General features: G+C 35.6%; 2 protein-coding genes and 1 long non-coding RNA gene across 6 annotated transcripts; 1 reads left to right on the forward strand and 2 right to left on the reverse strand.

Annotated features, from left to right (window-relative positions):
• Nucleotides 1-2,199: 2,199 nt before the first annotated feature.
• LOC145104599 (protein TILLER ANGLE CONTROL 1-like) lies at nucleotides 2,200-3,766 on the reverse strand. The gene is made up of 4 exons (XM_079041820.1): nucleotides 3,677-3,766; nucleotides 2,973-3,599; nucleotides 2,681-2,813; nucleotides 2,200-2,435 (listed from the first exon to the last, which is right to left on the reverse strand). Exons 1-3 carry the CDS (start codon nucleotides 3,680-3,682, stop codon nucleotides 2,709-2,711), a joined length of 738 nt encoding a protein of 245 aa, XP_078897946.1. The 5' UTR covers nucleotides 3,683-3,766; the 3' UTR covers nucleotides 2,200-2,435; nucleotides 2,681-2,708.
• A 4,095-nt stretch (nucleotides 3,767-7,861) lies between these two features.
• Nucleotides 7,862-10,174, reverse strand: LOC145104604 (uncharacterized). 4 transcript variants are annotated; one of them, XR_013707110.1, is made up of 5 exons: nucleotides 10,007-10,174; nucleotides 9,600-9,751; nucleotides 9,310-9,401; nucleotides 8,248-8,360; nucleotides 7,862-8,078 (listed from the first exon to the last, which is right to left on the reverse strand). It is a non-coding gene; the product is annotated as an uncharacterized LOC145104604 (long non-coding RNA). The 4 variants fall into 4 exon arrangements; XR_013707108.1 differs by having other exon boundaries at nucleotides 7,862-8,086; XR_013707111.1 differs by having other exon boundaries at nucleotides 8,242-8,360.
• Nucleotides 10,175-11,055: 881 nt separating this feature from the next.
• On the forward strand, nucleotides 11,056-11,988 carry LOC145104511 (uncharacterized). The gene is made up of 2 exons (XM_079041741.1): nucleotides 11,056-11,538; nucleotides 11,920-11,988. Exons 1-2 carry the CDS (start codon nucleotides 11,056-11,058, stop codon nucleotides 11,986-11,988), a joined length of 552 nt encoding a protein of 183 aa, XP_078897867.1.
• The last annotated feature ends 5,565 nt before the right edge of the window (nucleotides 11,989-17,553 follow it).

Consider the following 17,553-nt stretch of genomic DNA (forward strand, 5'->3'; position numbering starts at 1 on the left):
GTTAAATTGGGTCTGCACAAATTTAAGAAATACATCCAATACAGCATGAAAACCCGACTTTGTTTTTAGTGGATAAAACCACGTAAATCGAGAGTAGTCATCTACAAACACAACATAATAACGAGAAGAATCAACCGAACATACGGGAGAAGGTCCCCACAAATCACAGTGAATAAGATCTGATACTTTCATAGCACGTTTTTCATTGTTTACAAAAGGTAACCGATGAGCTTTAGCCATCTGACAAGAAGAGCATAAAAACGGTTTGGGTAAAATAGAGGTAACCGACAATTGGCCCTTTTTATTTAACAGAGAAATAGAGTCATAGGACACATGTCCTAAACGGGCGTGCCAAAGTTCAAAAGAAGCCTTCAACTTGGAACTAGTGGAAGCAAAAAAGACATGCGGATTGGAGGAGAGCACATAAAGACCACCGTTACACCGGCCCTGTGCTAGAACTTGCTTCGTCTTTCGGTCCTGAATGTAAAAATTAGGATGAGAAAATAAAACATCCAGAGAATTATCGTATGTCAATTTGCTAACAGATAGAAGGTTTATAGTGAGATTGGGAACGACTAACACATCCCGAAGATGGATATTCTTGTGTAAAAACGTGTGCCCAATGTGGGATATAGGAAGAGTCGTACCATTACCAAAGGAAACCTTGTTCGGACCAGAAAATGGAGTCGGATTGTTGACAGAAGCGGCTGAGGATGACATGTGATCAGATGCACCCGAATCGACATACCAATCGGGGCCAGATGAAGTCACATGACATTGAGCATGAAAGGCTCTTGCAAGATCGGCATCGGAAGTGGCAACAGGGGAGCTAGCAAACCGAGCAAGCTGAGGACAAGTATTTGCGAAGTGTCCATTAGTTCGACAAAGTTGGCAGTGGGGAGGACGACGCCCCCGCCCTCGACCGCCACGAGAAAAACGACCACCGCAACCCCGAGTAGGAGGAGAGTCACGAGAATTCACATTGAAAGCAACCGGTGGTGTAGATGAACCGTGAATAGAATGCATGAACAACTCATGCCCTTCGGCTTGAGCAACAAGGTCACAGAAGGTGATAGAAGTGCACGAGGCTCGAATCGTGGTGGAAAAGGTCTCAAAAGGTGCTCCGAGACCGCATAGAAACCAATGAACCTTGTCAGAATCGGCCACAGGTTTACCAATCGCTGCTAACTGATCACATAGGGCACGAAATTTTCGACCAAAATCTGCAACAGAGGAAGAACCCTTGGTGATCTGACGAAGTTGATCCCGCAGATTCTGAATGCGCTCGACGGAGGAGTTGCTGTAAGCATCTTCTAAGGCCAGCCAGATGTCACGTGCAGAGGACAGACCAACAATTTCAGAGAAAGCTTCTTCAGATAGGGAGGCCTGAAGGAGAATAACAGCCCTTTGATCAGCGGATTGTCAGGCAGCAAATTCCGGGTTTGGAGTTGATTTTCCATCAGTGATTAATGTAGGCGGCGGTGCAGGGGAGGTGCCATCAACGAAGGGCATCAAGTTCTGATAAGAGAGAAGGGGAAGAATTTGATTCTTCCACAATAGGTAGTTTGAAGGTGTGAGACGATTGGAGATGAGATGAAGAACTGTATTCATGGAGAGGAGGGAATCAGAAGATGAACTAGCCATGTAGAAGATGAAGATGAGAAGGAAGGAATGGAAGAGGAGAAGAGGAACGGTTAGTGCTCTGATACCATATGATTGTAACTCACAAAGAACTCTCTGATGCACAATTAGGCAGAGAGGAATGCAATAAATAGAATAAAAAAGTTACAAATACACCCTTAGACAATAACAAAATAAACACAGCTAGCTAATCATGTCTAATAGCTACAATAACACATGTTACTTCCTTAAGACTTTTAGTTTAGATTGAACTACTTACATATTCATCGTTTTGTTTGTATTTATTTCAAAATTTTACTTTAAAAAATAATTAATGTTTGCATCTTATATTTAATCTTTTTTAATTAACCTACGAACTAATATACACTAACAGAGAGTGGCCCTCAACAAGCTTTGGACCAAAGCTAATTTTCTATAACATGGAGAGGACCTCGATAGCTCCTTTGCGCCCCTTCTTTCGAGTCTTGAGGAGTCTTTGGACCACATTATTTTCCAGAGCCATATTTCTAAATCTACTTGACGGAAAACTGGTAATTTGTGGGAGGTGGATCAGGTTAATTAGATGTCTAAATCTTCCCTTTATTTTATTGGATAAACACCAACAAAAGCCAAACATTCGTTCAATTAATCCGAATCACAAACTTAATAATATGAGCAACACCACCTTACATATATAGTTCGATCATAAAATAATACAAATAACAATTAACAAATTAAAGGAAGGGGAAATAATTGGCATGCAGCAGGGATGGTTAATACGTACAAACACACTCCTCGATGTAGAAAAACTGCATCTAGACAAATAAAACACAAGTTAGCCCACAACCTTTTTGACAAAAAGGATTAATTAGCAGCTAAAAGTGTAAGATAAAGTGCCTAAACCAATCAATCTAGCTACAGTGACACTTTGATCTGTATATATCATTTGATGTGGATAGGATATGAGGCATGCGACACAATTTGGCGCATTCTAATTGGATTCCTATTGTAGAAATGGCCATCAAAATACGTACGTCAAGTCTAGACCTTAGAGGATTACCATAATTTCGAAGACTGGGATGGATTCATCAAGTAGCATGCACATGTATATCCTGATAGATGATCCCTTCAGTCTCCTTCTTTTGACTCGCGATATCTGGGTAGATTTTCTTCTTCAGCATCTTTCTCATCAGCTTTTACATAAAACGTTTAAATGGCAGCAACCCACATTAGAAGTTTCAATAGATAGTAACAAAAGATAAAATTAAAGATCCATAACTCGAATGTATGAGAGAGATCCATAACTCGAATGTATGAGAGAGAGAGAGAGAGAGAGAGAGAGAGAAGCTCACTCGTTTTGTTTTCTTGATCGGGTGAGTGGAATCATCTTTCTCGATCTTCTTCTTTTTTGAGATCAGGGTACTCTTGATGGATTCGGTACCTGTGCTTACATGGTAGGGGACATTGAAAGGATCACATAACCTCTCCTTCAACAAGTTCTTCTCCGAATCACCCCAAAGCAAATCCGCAAGAGTTGTTCGCTCTCCACTATTCATAATCTTCTTCTCGGTGCATTCAGTGTTCAAATTCGTAGGATCTTTAGCATCAACTTCTTCTTTACCATTATTAGGTTTAGCAACCTTATCACATGGTGACGGATCTTGTTTCTGAACATGATGAAACCCATGTTTACAAGCTTTTAGCACCAATGGCCATTCCATTTCTCCTTCCTGGTCCTCCTCATCTTCATCATGGCCAAACAACAACTGATTGTCGGTGTACGCAACATCTTTCACCTGGAAAGTTTTGGAAAGATCAATCCCCAACGTACCAATGGCGAGTATACCTTCTTTCCAGCCATCACAAACCCCTGCTAACGCTTCATTCTCAAGCAATGATAACTTGTCATTTTCAGCCTTCTTGGCATCTTCATCTGCCACACTTTTTTTTTGAAACCGACGATGAACCCAACTGAAGATCTGTGGATTAATGAAAACTAGTTATGATCTATAATCAACTAATGTTACGAGAATAATTAATATTAACCATTGAATACCTTCATATTCTTCTTTCTTGGTTGCAGCTCAATTTAGTTAACAAAGACTAAAATAAACATGGAAAGCGTTTTATGTGTGGATGTTGGCCACAAACGAATGAATTATAGGGTTTAGGTAAAAAAGAGGAAAACAAGGACCACAGGGGGACCAAAGTGGAAGGGACTAACATGGTAGAGTATTTCAACAGTGAACAAGGTTCAATTAAACGTTATTTGTCTGCAATGTCAAGCCTCAAGTTTTTACGAGTATGAGTTATGTCGAATGCAACAATTTTTGTATATAATTAATAATTCTATATATATTTTCTATTATTATTCATTTTTATATACATATATGACCTTGGTACAAAACTGTATGTCGTCTGTTTTTGAAAACTGTGTAGTGTCGGTTTTCATTTTTCTTATTACTAAAGGTCATAAACTAATTCACATGATTGTTTCCATGACAGTTTACTGAAAAAAAATCACCATTGCAAATCGGACTTCACACGTTAACGTCCATTTTACATAAAAAAGATGAAAAGTAATGTGACAACCGAATACGATGGTCAAATATCTTCTTTTATAACATGTTTGTTATTTTATATGTACATTTATCTTATGTCGGTTATTACATAAGACATAAGGTGTTGAAATTTCATTTTAAGTTATTAAATCTTAAATTGAAATTTGTAACATAAAAAAACACTCGTGACAAGATGTGCAACGGTCGAAAACGTTGGCCAAATGTTATCTTTTATAACAGGTTTTTTTATGTTATATGTACATTTACATTGACTCGGGTATTGAGTGAGACGTAAAGACATAAAGTGATAAAGTATAATTTTAAAAGATTAAATTAAATCTTATATTGAAATTTGTTACACGAAATAACTCATCATGACAAATAGTGACAGTCGAAAACGGTGGCAAAAATGTCATCTTTTATAACGGGTTTTTATTTGATATGTACCTTAATTTACCTTGTGGATCTTATATTGAAATTTGTCACATGAAAAAACCCATGACAAAGTAAAAAAAATAGTCAGAACAATGTTTTAAAAACCTATTTTTTATTTGAACTGGTCTGATTACCAATTCTCGTTTCAACAGCCGGTCTACATGTGGCAGTGGTCCGTGTTGGTCTTCAAGTTGTGTACACATGATCGATCGAGTTATTCAATTTTTTGGGAAATGAACTGTGTTTTTAATAGGCTAAGTAAAATCCAATTATTCAAGTCCAATAAACCGGTTCAAACGGTTTTTTAACGTATCTATCACATCGTTTCAGCCCGGTTTTTCAAGAAAACGTCAGGTTAGATTGGTCTAAAAATTGGCATAAAACTTGTTTTTTTCCAATCTCGTCCCCGATTCCTGGTTTGAACCGGTTTTAAAAACATTGGTCATAATATTATAATTTTTCACTACAAGTTGTAAAATATCAACCTTGTTATAAATATTTTTTGGTCATTCAATTTATTCATCACATTCTATTTATATTGTTATTCTCATGCACCTCATGTTATAAATAAATATGATAAATTTCACGAGCATATGACAAAAAAGAAATGATCGTACTAGGAAGAATTTGTTAAGCTAATAATTTTACACAAGTAATCTTAACAAAAACTAAAAAAATATTAAACTAATTATTAATAAAAATAGTAGGTATACAATAACAGATCCCAGTATACTGGTATATATACTGAAAATTATCAAAAAGAAAAAACTAAACAAAAATATCTATAAAACTTATAAAAGATAAAAGAATAGTATCAAGTTTTGTCCTGCAACTATTGTATCTTCATAACTTTTATTTGGCCTTACGTATTTTTATACCCGTACAGTTCCATCGGAAGTAATCATTGCAGGATTCAGAAGTCATATCAATTTTATCTACGAGTGACATTATATAATTATGTTTGTGTGGTAAAACTACTGTATTGTATTCCTCATCATCGATTTTATATGTATCTTTATAACTTTGTGGAGGTGTCATGATCACAATTGACTTTTTGTTATCCTCCGGGTCTCTCACATAGAATACATGTCGTACTTGTGAGACAAATATGAAAGGATCGTCATATTGTGACATCCGTCAAAAGTTGGTCAACGATCGTCAATCACAAACGTGACGAACGTCAATATATAACAAAGTTTAATGAAAATAAAACATTACACATCAAAGTGAGTTAAATCATCCAATAGCAGAAAATTTAGGAGTGCAAATTTTGTATTATTTTGTATAATAATCTGAAAGTACACGTAAACATAATTCCAAAAATATAAAGAACGCAAAAAATCTGACTTTGTATGAAAAAATTGTGATTTATCTAAGATTTACACTCAACACAACACAAAAATGTGTGTCATAAAAAGTTAGAGGAGAATCGGGTGAGTTTAGCCAAAACAATGTAAAAGAGAATTGTAGTACTCATGCATACAAATATGTGGATATAAAGAATGTAGAGAACAGAGCTCGTATGAGAGAGTTATGATTTTCGTAAAATCTTTTTGAGAGCACCCTTCATAAAAATAAAATTAAAAATAGAATGTGAATTAGTTGTGGAAGTCTAAAGGAAAGGTGTAGTACTAGTCGATACAAAATTGGAGATATAAAGAACGTCGAAAACGAGACTCGTATACGAGAGATATGAATTTTTAAAGATTATGAAAAATGCTTGTTGGAATGGGAACAGATTGAACACGTGTCAGCATCAGACTCGAATCCTTTCCTCTTACGCCTAGGCACGACGCGCCCTCCCCTTTTGGCAGCTATAGAAAGAAACCAAAGGTTGAACCATTATCACACAAGTTTTCATAACTTCCCTCTTTTGCTCTGGAAATCTTCCCACCCCGAGGCCCGATCCCGAGCTTCTGGCCACTTTTCCGAGAGGTATTATCGTGATATAAAGAGTGTTTTGAGGGTGAGTTTCACGACCCCATTTTCCGCTTTTTTACCATTTTTAGGGGGAGGGGGGATACGTGTTAAAATAATATTATTTGTTATATATCAATTGTTATTGTTATATTATAAATATTAATGTACTGTTTTTACAAAACTTGGATATTAGCTTTACCCTGTCGTTACTCTGCCAATATGATATCAAATATTTCACTCTGTCGTCACTCTGCCCGCATAATATAAATATTTTACTCTGTTGTTACTCTGCCCGTATAATATAAAATATTTGTTGCCCATATAATATAAAATATTTATTATACTCTGTTGTTATTCTGTACGTATAATATAAAATATTTATTATACTATGTCGTTACTCTGACCGATTAATTTTATAAAATAATTACAGGATATAATTATAAAACATTCTTATAATTTTATAACACAAAATTTTTCCTGATAACTCGAACTTATAAAGTTACGACTACAATTTTTAGAACATTTTATTTAAACGTTATGGTACCTTGAGGCACATTGATCACCTAAGTGGCAACGCTTAGTAAAGACTTAAAACCGTTAAATCTTAAGTGATCAGGATAGTTATGTGTAGATCTACACGGGTTGATACCCCCATCTGTGGTTGTTGGCTACAACCTTGACGGAATAGTCATATCGGGTGATAACTTTCTAAACAATTATGACGCCCGATGAAGCGTCGTGAGTGACAATTTTCATCAAGAACTCGATTATAGGGACTCACATGGTTAAATAATACTAAATACATAGAAGTTAAAATAATACTTATAAACACTACTTTTGGTATAAAAGTACATTCTTAACGAATACACTTTCAGTCAAGAAAGTACATACACAGTAAAACGCTACTTTCGCATAAAAGTATGTCCTTAACGAATACACTTTCGATCAACAAAGCACATATATATATCGAACATACTTTCAATCAAGAAAGAACACTTTTAAAACACAATTTTGATTTAAAAGTACACTTTCAATAAATATATTTTTTATATAAAGATATACTTTTTGTAAACATATTTTTGGTATAAAATTACTTTCTGATACAAACATTTCAAACCTGTGAACTCAGCAACAATATGTTGACGTTTTTAAAATCACATATGTTCTCAGGAAACTAAAATTCAGTCGCGTATCATCTTTTGGGAACATTCATGGATTCGCAGGTGTACTTTTTTTATCATTTTGTTTATTTAAATTGCCTAACTATTAAGGCACTGCTTGTACATAAGTTTTAGTATCTCAATACTTAGTACGATAGATAATAATTGATGTTATAATTGAAGTGATATTTATGTTATACTTTTGTTTATTGTTCAATGTAACAAATATATGTGATCCATCATGACGTCGCACAGCCCGACATTTCAGCCGCCGACTAGGGTGTGACAGATTGGTGTCAAAGCTATTGGCTATGGCAAACTAGTATTTTCGTAGGAAATTACGACTATAGCTCTAGGCTCACCACTCCGATTAGGTTTATCCCTGTAAACCTAAAAATAAAAGTATTATTAGTTATATTATCGACTGGTTGATCCTTACTTGTTAATCCTGAAGTAATAAAAAAACGTTAATAAAGCTATATATATATATATATATATATATATATATAGACACACACATATCTTCTCTCCTAATAAAACAGTACCATTACCGCCACGTGTCACTCCCTTGTATCCTGCTTCTTTCATTTTCCCGCTCAATAGTCTTAACTGAATTTCCCACTTTGCCCTTCCGTTCCAAAAATACTGCAAATCCGGACAAATACTGCAAGTTTGAAATTTAAAATTTTAATTATCAATTATACCATATAAATCTGCAACAAATTAGGAAGAAAATATGTGTTAAACTCTATCTCAATCCCAAATAATCAGTCAATCGAATAACAATCCCAAAAAATCAGGTAAAGTCCTCCTAATTTAAATTTAAATATTTGTATATATACAGAAACAGCTACGTTCCTCTTTACGTTCCTCTTTCAATACGAATAAATCGAATATTCAATGTGTGGTAAGGGATACTACATTGTTTTCTTTCTGTTCTTCATATATCGAGCTTATACTCATCGATTTTTATTTTTTTTTCTGTTTGCAATCTGTTTTTCGTATATTCAGGGTATACCAATCGCCTTCTTTTTGTGGACTGCATAATCAACCAGGTTTGTTACGTATATCCATTCTATCTTTATGTGATATATACTTTCTGTTTCTATATGTATTTTACTATTTCCATCGCCTTCATTTCGATTCATAGCAACAATATACTTTACCTGTTATCAGTCGGTATTTGACTGTTTCCCCTTCATTGTTGTTTCTGTATAATTATAGTATCAAAAACAATTAACTGAATGTACATTGCTATTTTGTCTTTTTTTATTTTTATGTATCCTGAATAATAAAACTTCTGCTATAGTGTATGATATAGTTTTCGATTTTTTTTCTCATTATATTATTTTACTTTCAATGCTGTATATATATCTTATATATAACTATATTTTCTAAAACTCACAACTGTTACACAAATTTTTAAACGACAATGTGACCTCATTATCAACTTCATTTACTGCAGAAAAGACCATAATGCCCTTAATTTGAAAACAAGAAACTGAATGTTTTTATTTCTTTTGTTACTCACCAAAACACTACAACATTCAACAATGGAAGTAATTGGTTTAATATGTTACCTTGATGAAAGAACATAACAACAAACAACACACCTGATAAATAGTCTAACAACAACTTCTTCTGCACAACTCTTCTTCCCAGATGTAAACAATCTAGCAACAGCAACCTCTGGACCATCATTTTCCTGTTCAGGTTCCAAAAAAACCAAATTCTATGTTCATACATATGTTTTTCATTGTTGGTCCATTATTGATAACATAAATTTAGAAATCAATAAAAAATTGAAATTTGTCAATTTCCAAATGCTACTTATTTTACATAAATAAAAATCAATCTTTTGTTACTTTAATTAAGGACATAAATATTCTGTACGAATAATCACCTGAATAATCGCATTTTCAAATTTCAAATTTTGAAGTTTTGCTTGCCGAAAACTCTTCAAAACAGCCAATAATTTATTTCAAAAAATTTACGTTTTTTTTTCCGTTCTCTATATGTCTTCTTCTGGTGTAGCATCCTTCTCCATCGATTCTCCTGCAAAATTAACAGGTAAGTTTTATTTTTACTTTAATCTATTTTCTGTCAGAAAAAAATAAGGAATACGATGAAATTGCAGAATCTTCTAAATAGATATTAGTCGATACCCGAACTAGAGAAACGATAGAAGAACAAAACAAATGAATGTCGAGCATATACATGTAATCGACTTCGGTTGATGACATACGTATAAGAAATCGATAGATGAAAACAAAATCTTAAGAATTAAACACATGGATGAAGGATACTTACTGTTATCGGGATGATAATGATTTCAATATCGGTGCTGAATCATAACGATTTTGTTAGGGCAATAATATTGGATTTCTAAATACCATTCTTCCGATTTCTCATACCTTCAAGTCTAGATAAGTAAAGTTAGAAAGGGGAGAGGATTTTATCTGTTTGTGCCGATTACATTTCCCATTTCCCAAAATGTATAATTTGTCTGTAACCACAAATATTATAGCTACAATTTTATTATTTAAGATTTATAAATAAAAATAAAATTTATAATATAAATATATATATATTCTCAATTTACGGTTCACTTTTAATACAAAAGTGGAAATGCATTTCTATGATATTAAATAAAATTGTTTTATTGTATTGGTTGATTAAAACATTTTGAAAAAAAAGTATGATAAAATTATGTTTTATATTTATTTAGTAATAATATAAAAATATTTAAATGCAACCAAATTATAAAGATGGTCCCACTTACAAACTTGTGTAAAAAATATTTCAAATATATGTCAAAATCATCGTGTCTTATCTTTTCTTTATTATATTGTGTTTAATATAAATATTATTTGTTCATAATTTATTTATCAAAAATTGACCGACTTACAAACTTGTATCAAACAAATAGCAATTATATATCAAATATTAGCATAATGTTAGTTTATATGTTATTTTCTTTAATTTAATCATATTCTTTATTACCTATCATCTTATTTTATAAATTAATTGTTATTATTTGTTCATATTACAGACATATCATGAAGTTGTTTAATTCTAAAAAGACTAAAAAATTAAATAGTTTTTATTTAGATAATATAAGTAACATTAATTTGTCTATTATATCAATCGAACAAGCTTCAACCACTACAAATATTATTTAGGCCTTATAATATCATCATATTTTTATGTTATTAAATGAAGAAGGCAATGTATTTGCTTTTTCTTCTTATGTCAATACAAACTTTTTAAGGCCTAAATAAATCATTTAATAACATAGAAATATGATGATATATTGACATAAGAAGAAAAAGCAAATACATTGTCTTCTTCATCGACAGATGAATATTCATCATCTGCAATATTTGTTAACAACGGTTATTTTCAAAGAAAGAGCAATACTTGCTCCAAAGAATGAAGTGGTTCAGGAAATAAACGACCGTTTGCTATCGAAGTTTCCAGGAGATGAGGTTGAATACTTAAGTTCAGATAGTATATGCCAATCTGAATTTGTCCATGATGAGTTTGATGCAAATTTATATTCACCTGATGTTTTAAATGGTCTGAAGGTGACAGGTTTACCAAACCATAAGTTAGTTTTAAAAATCGGTGTTCCAGTTATGTTCCTGAGAAATATTGATCAGAAAAATGGCTTATGTAATGGGACAAGACTCCAGGTGATATCATTGGGCAAACGTGTTATTGAGGCGCGTATCATATCTGGAACTAATATTGGAAACCACACTTTTATTCCAAGAATGTCTTTAACTCCATCAGAAAAGAAGATTCCCTTCAAATTCCGAAGAAGACAGTTTCCATTGGCTGTATGTTTTGCAATGACCATTAATAAGAGTCGGGGACAATCATTATCCAAGGTTGGTTTGTTTCTCAAACATCCCGTGTTTTCACATGGCCAATTGTATGTTGCATTATCTAGAGTTCAAAGCAGAGAGAGATTAAAATTATTAATTTTAGATAAGGATGGTAGCCTCACAAATCAAACTTCCAATGTTGTTTATAAAGAAGTTTTCCAGAATTTATAAATAGTGTTTTTGTACCATCTTTTATTTACTTTTCAAAAATCATACTTCATCCATCATAATAATTAATTAATTTATAATACTTTATTGCATTTGATTTATTCATGTTAATTACAATATCACTATTCTTCATTTTTTGTAAACTTTGATATGTTTTTTTATTAGATAACCAAAATGAAAATTATAATTCAATTTCAAATTATCAACCGTGGATTTCCACGGGTTTTAACCTAGTACATACATACATATACATATAAACTCAGACCCTTGAGGAGAACACATGTATATACAGCCCAAACATATAGAAAACTCTAACACTCGATGAGAATACAACTCAAGATTTTAGGTCAAATACCTTAGCTAGCTTTTGTTGTACATAGGCTGAACCACAACTAAACGTGGACTGATCACCTATGTTTAATTATGGTCAGACCGATGCACAACGAAACTTGGATATGGTAGTTAACAGACTAAACACTTGGAGATTCTAAGAAACTCAAAGGAAGACCATAGTTCAAAATACAATGGAGAACACTTAAGAACTCACAAGAATACTAGTTTTTATGAATACATATACTTGATAAATATATATTACAAATACTCATAAAACTCTAACACTTATAAACATCAATCTTGTATGATGTTTATACAGAACCATAACTAATTAACGACGATACAAAACGCATGAATACCTTAGAAAGTTTGCGCAGTTACAATTAATTAACAAGTTACAACTACTTATGAATCCCATACTACTAACACGATTAATAAAAAATGGATATTATCAATATAACATAGATGTCTTCACCAACACTACTTATAACCATCATCTCTGACTCCGACGAGATTCAGGTTATTCCACTTCCTTCTATGGAACAGGTAGTTCCACTTTCACCATCTCATTCCCCCACCTCACCGACTATTTCATCACCCACCTGCATATCAACGACGAATACGGAAGAGTCTTCTATGGAAGGGATATTGACCTTGAAAATCAAACCCATGATCAAACTGGAAAAGGTCGATGAGCCCATGCCCACTGCTACACTTTCCTACTTTTCCATCAATCATATTGATCCCTTCTACAGATTAATTTCACATGAACACACCTAGGGAACAAGCTGCACAGTCTCATCCTTAGATCATTCTCATATACTCCAACCACGTCATTACCTGCACCAATAGTAAAGATGACCTGACCAATCAACCAAACATTTGAGAATTCAATGACTAATACCCTACAACAGTGGAGAGCCAAGAAAGGGATACCCTCTACATATGAGGTGTGCGAGTCATCATAGACTCACGAACCCACATCTCTCACAAATAAGCCAGTGGAGAGCATTGTGCCCCATATAGTGACGCACGATACTCACCTCGACCACTAGCTCATATTAGTTAGTAAAAACGTAAAGACCATCAAGAAGACTACTAAAACACTAGTTGGTTGGATGCTAAGCATCAAGTTAAACCGCCATTTAGACGATCAGACTCTCCACATATTACACCATCGACTAGGGATACTCTGAAGGACATCAATACCCTTAACATCAGGGACTCCAAACTAGCGTATATAAATTTTCCATCCCCCATCTCGTTAAAGTCACCCAACACTGATACCAGGAACATCACCAACACTAGACTCAACCACTGTCAAGGAAATGATTACAATACAAATCATAGACACTTGGCCACTTACAAAGCCAATGAGAACAACACCTCTTAGAAAAATGAAGATGGGAACAACATACATAATAACAATAGGGAAGCCAATAGGCATGAACCATGTTTGAGTTGAAGCAGTTTTGGAAATCTTCAATTGCTACTGTTAGGGGTCAAGATCCTGAAACATGTATAGGATCTCTGTAACGCCCCGTTCGAAAAGTACTTATTTATGAACTTCCGAGATCAAGAGTAAGGGCGTTTCGGTCTTTTATGGGCAATGGGTTTTATTCGAGAAGATTTCGGGTCGGGGTGTGTTGCTAGAAGCATAGGGCTTCTCGCCACCTTTTCGTGGATATAAAGTTCGTCGGAAGCGGACTTAGAATAAAGGAGTTATGACACTTTGAAGATAGTGTCAACAATGGTCCCTAAAGGAAATATCTGGCAAAGGGGTACTAGGCATGCATGGAGTGCATGCGTGTAATTGGTTGGGTACGCCCAACGTAAGCTAGGTTACGCCCAGCGTAGAGTGGATAAATGAACGCGGGTGTTGGGGGCGTACGCCCAACGTACAGGATGTACGCCCAGCATACGTCCAGAGTCTTTAAACCCTAATTTGAGAGTGAGCCACTATATATAGAACATAATGGCTTCAACCCTAGCCCCCATATCAGCCTCCCTAACCTCAAAAGAAACCCTAGAACGTTCCAACCTCCATTTTTAGAGATCTTGGCCTTGGAAAGCTCATCCTGGTGGTTTAAGCTTGGAAGAGGAAAATAGGAAGTTGTCAAGGAAGGAGTTGGGTGGCTGGAGCTCGTAGATCTGGGAAGGCATCATATTCTGGAGCCCTTTTGAGGTATAAAGTCTCTTGCTTGTCATCTATTTTGTGTAGATCTTGGTGTTATGAAGTTTTGACATCATTTCTTGTCCTAAAACCCCAAAGTGATGCATGATGTGATTTGATTGAGATTAGCTGTCCTTTCAGACCTTAGGAGAGGTCTTGAGTGAGAAAAAATGAGGTCCCAATGGCTTTGGTTGTCTCATGTATGATGTAGGTGGGTCTTAATGGATTAAGACCTTGAGTTAAGAGCTTTATGGACGTCCCAAGTGATAGAGTTTGAGACTTTATGGATCCTAGGCATGTTTGGTCGATGGATCTGAAGTTTGGGCTTAAGAGCTTAAGCCATTAAGAACTTATGAGGACTTTTAGTTCAGCGAGTTTACTCCCCGCGTAAAGTGATGTACGCCCAGCGTACTCACCATTCTGCCTGTACGCTTAGCGTACATGGGGGGTACGCCCCGCGTACTCTGTCTGTATGGATCGTGAGTTTTTGGGCCGTGGTTAGGGGCATGTTTGGGTATTTGGGTCTTAGTGGGCCATCAGAAATCATATTATATGGACCAAGGAATATATTTTGGGCTTAGGGTGAGGCCCATTAAGGGATTGGGCCCAATGTAGCAAATTGGGCCATTAGTGGGTCACTAGTGGGCTTGAGAAGCTTACCTAGTGTTGGGCCCTTCATATTATGGTGTTGGGCCTTAGTCATGGACCAGATTGGGTTAAGGGTAAAATGGTCAATTTACCCTTAGAAGGATATTGTTTTGGGCTAAGTGTTATTGTGGCATTGATAGTTCGGGGAGCTAGAGGAGCAGCAGTGCGGGGATTGTCAGATAGCAGCCAGAAGGGTACCAGCAGTATTTCGGCAGTCGCAAGGTGAGTTATCCTCACTATATCGACAGGGTCTACGGCACCAAGGCCGGCCCTTTAACGGATGGAAATCCGGGTATTGATTGTTATGTGATTGTTTTGCTAGATCTGCATCCTGGTATTTAGGATGGTGTTATGTTAGTGACCTGGTTAAGGTCGGTACCCGAGATATAGGGTAATGTTATGCTAGTGACCGGTTAGGTCGGAATCCTGGTTAGGATGTTGATATGTTATGTGATCTGTTAGACTGTTGTCTGGTTGAGGATTGTTATGTGATTATTTGTTTTATGTGCACATGGTTGTTTGACGGGGGTTGGGTTGAGGCGGGTCCTGCTTAGTGCTGTAGGCCAACATACCCAGGGCGGACCGGACATTCCGAAGGCCCAGCGAGCGGTCCGGATAGGCTGAAGGCCCCGAGAGGTCGGACCAGACGTGCCGAGGCTCAGAGAGTGGACCAGGCCGACTGAAGGCCCGGTGTGGGCGGACCAGTCATATTGTAGACTCAGAGAGTGGACCAGGTGGATTGAAGGCCTGGTGCGGGCGGACCAATCACACTATAGACTCGATGTACATGGCTAGACTCGGAGGGTGGACCAGGTGGACTGAAGGCCAGGTGCGGGCGGACCAGTCACACAGTAGACCCGATATGCGTGGTTGTTCCATTTGTGATATGATATGAGTATGTTATGTGTGGTTGATATTTTGGGGGTAACTTACTAAGCTTTCGGGCTTACAGTTGTAGTGTTATGTTTCAGGTACTTCAGGAGATCGTGGCAAGGCGAAGGCGTGATCGTACCGCTCCTCATGTTTTACGATTTTTATGATATGGTTCTGGGGATACTATGATAATAAACTATTTTGAAAACGAGATGTATGAAGTTAATGGTTTTTGAATGAATGAAAATGTTTTAATTTGACTCAATTTTTATGGGTGTTACAATCTCAGATCTTAAAGTGGAGTCAGGATCCTGAATATTACAAATATTATTTCTTGACGAGATTAACGAATATGTTTCTTGTTTATTATTTACATGTGTAGAAATAGTAAACACAAGACACGTCTACACTGGAAAATCATTCCAGTCAAGCTTAAAACACGTAGTTACTGAGTAAAAGGCAACGTGTCACACCCCGAAACCGAAGGCGGAAACGTTCCGGGGCGGAGGACGTCATGCGTAGTATCACAACAGTTGTATCATAGTAAGCATAGTAAACACAACCATTACATTGAAATAAGAATATTTACATTGTTCAAAAACATGGTTTATACATGTCAGTATATATAGCAAAAGTAAAAGATGTGACTTCAGGATGTTCCATCTTCTCCAAAAGTTGGCAAAAGTACCTGCCTATTGATGCCCTGAGAATACAAGTAGTTTTAAAATATCAGCATAAAGCTGGTGAGTTCATAAGCGGTTAATTCTGGTGAAAGGAATGTTTCCTTGATTCTTTGAAAAGTTGTTTCCCAAGAAAAATCCCATATTTTCTTATGAAAGAGTTTTGATTATCCATTAGTTACACATTAAACAGATTATTTATGAAAGATTAAGTTATTCCAGAAAACCCCATATTTTCTTAAGGGTTGATAGTTGATTATCCATACGCGAGTATCTACCATACTCGGACAGCAATTTTCTTTTCGAAGCTCTGGTTACACCCAAAGGAGTATTTTAGCCGTATTTTCGAAGCTCTGGTTACATCCAGAGGAGTATATTGGAAAAGTAAATTCTCGTTACCTAATTTGTGAGTGCCATAACCGTACTTTGACTGGATAAGGCACGAACGGGGGCCAGTATCTTTTTAAGACTTTGTCACCCCTGAACCTAACGGTTCCGCTGTAGCTAGCAGCGAGGGTGCAGGATAGTCAGTCCCGTACAGATCTATACACAATAGTCACGCTCTCCCTCCAAGAGATTCTGGTTATAAGTCGTAGTCCTCCACTCACGAATCCGGGGGAGTGTTACCAAGGACATGTCTCAAACTTAGCCTTACGAATTTACAAGTAATAGTACGAAAATCTTGTTTATGATTTGCATGAATCCTTTATGAGACAATACATATTATGATAAGATTCACAAGTTCCTTGCTTTAGATTTGAAAACTGTTTCTACGAGTTGATTTCTTAATCGAGTGGTAAAACGCTTTTCTGTGTTAAAAGCATACTGAACATATAATTATTTTAAACAAAATTATATATTTGAGCACAAGTTTCCTTGTACTTTTTGCTTGTATTCCCCCCCTTGAAAACATGAAAAATTCGGAAAAGTATAGGGGTATGAACTCACAAATTGACATGGGATCCGAGTGTAAGTTGCTAGGAATTTTTGAGTGTCAATAAAAGCCTTGGACACAAACGGATCCTATTTAGCATGAAGAAGTTCATATATATACATTAGGTGAGGGCATAACACTATTTGTTATGGAAGGAA

This window comes from Lactuca virosa, chromosome 4, assembly GCF_052849685.1.
Source record: "Lactuca virosa cultivar CGN04683 chromosome 4, Lactuca_virosa_CGN04683_v6, whole genome shotgun sequence".
NCBI classification, from domain to species: Eukaryota; Viridiplantae; Streptophyta; class Magnoliopsida; order Asterales; family Asteraceae; genus Lactuca; species Lactuca virosa.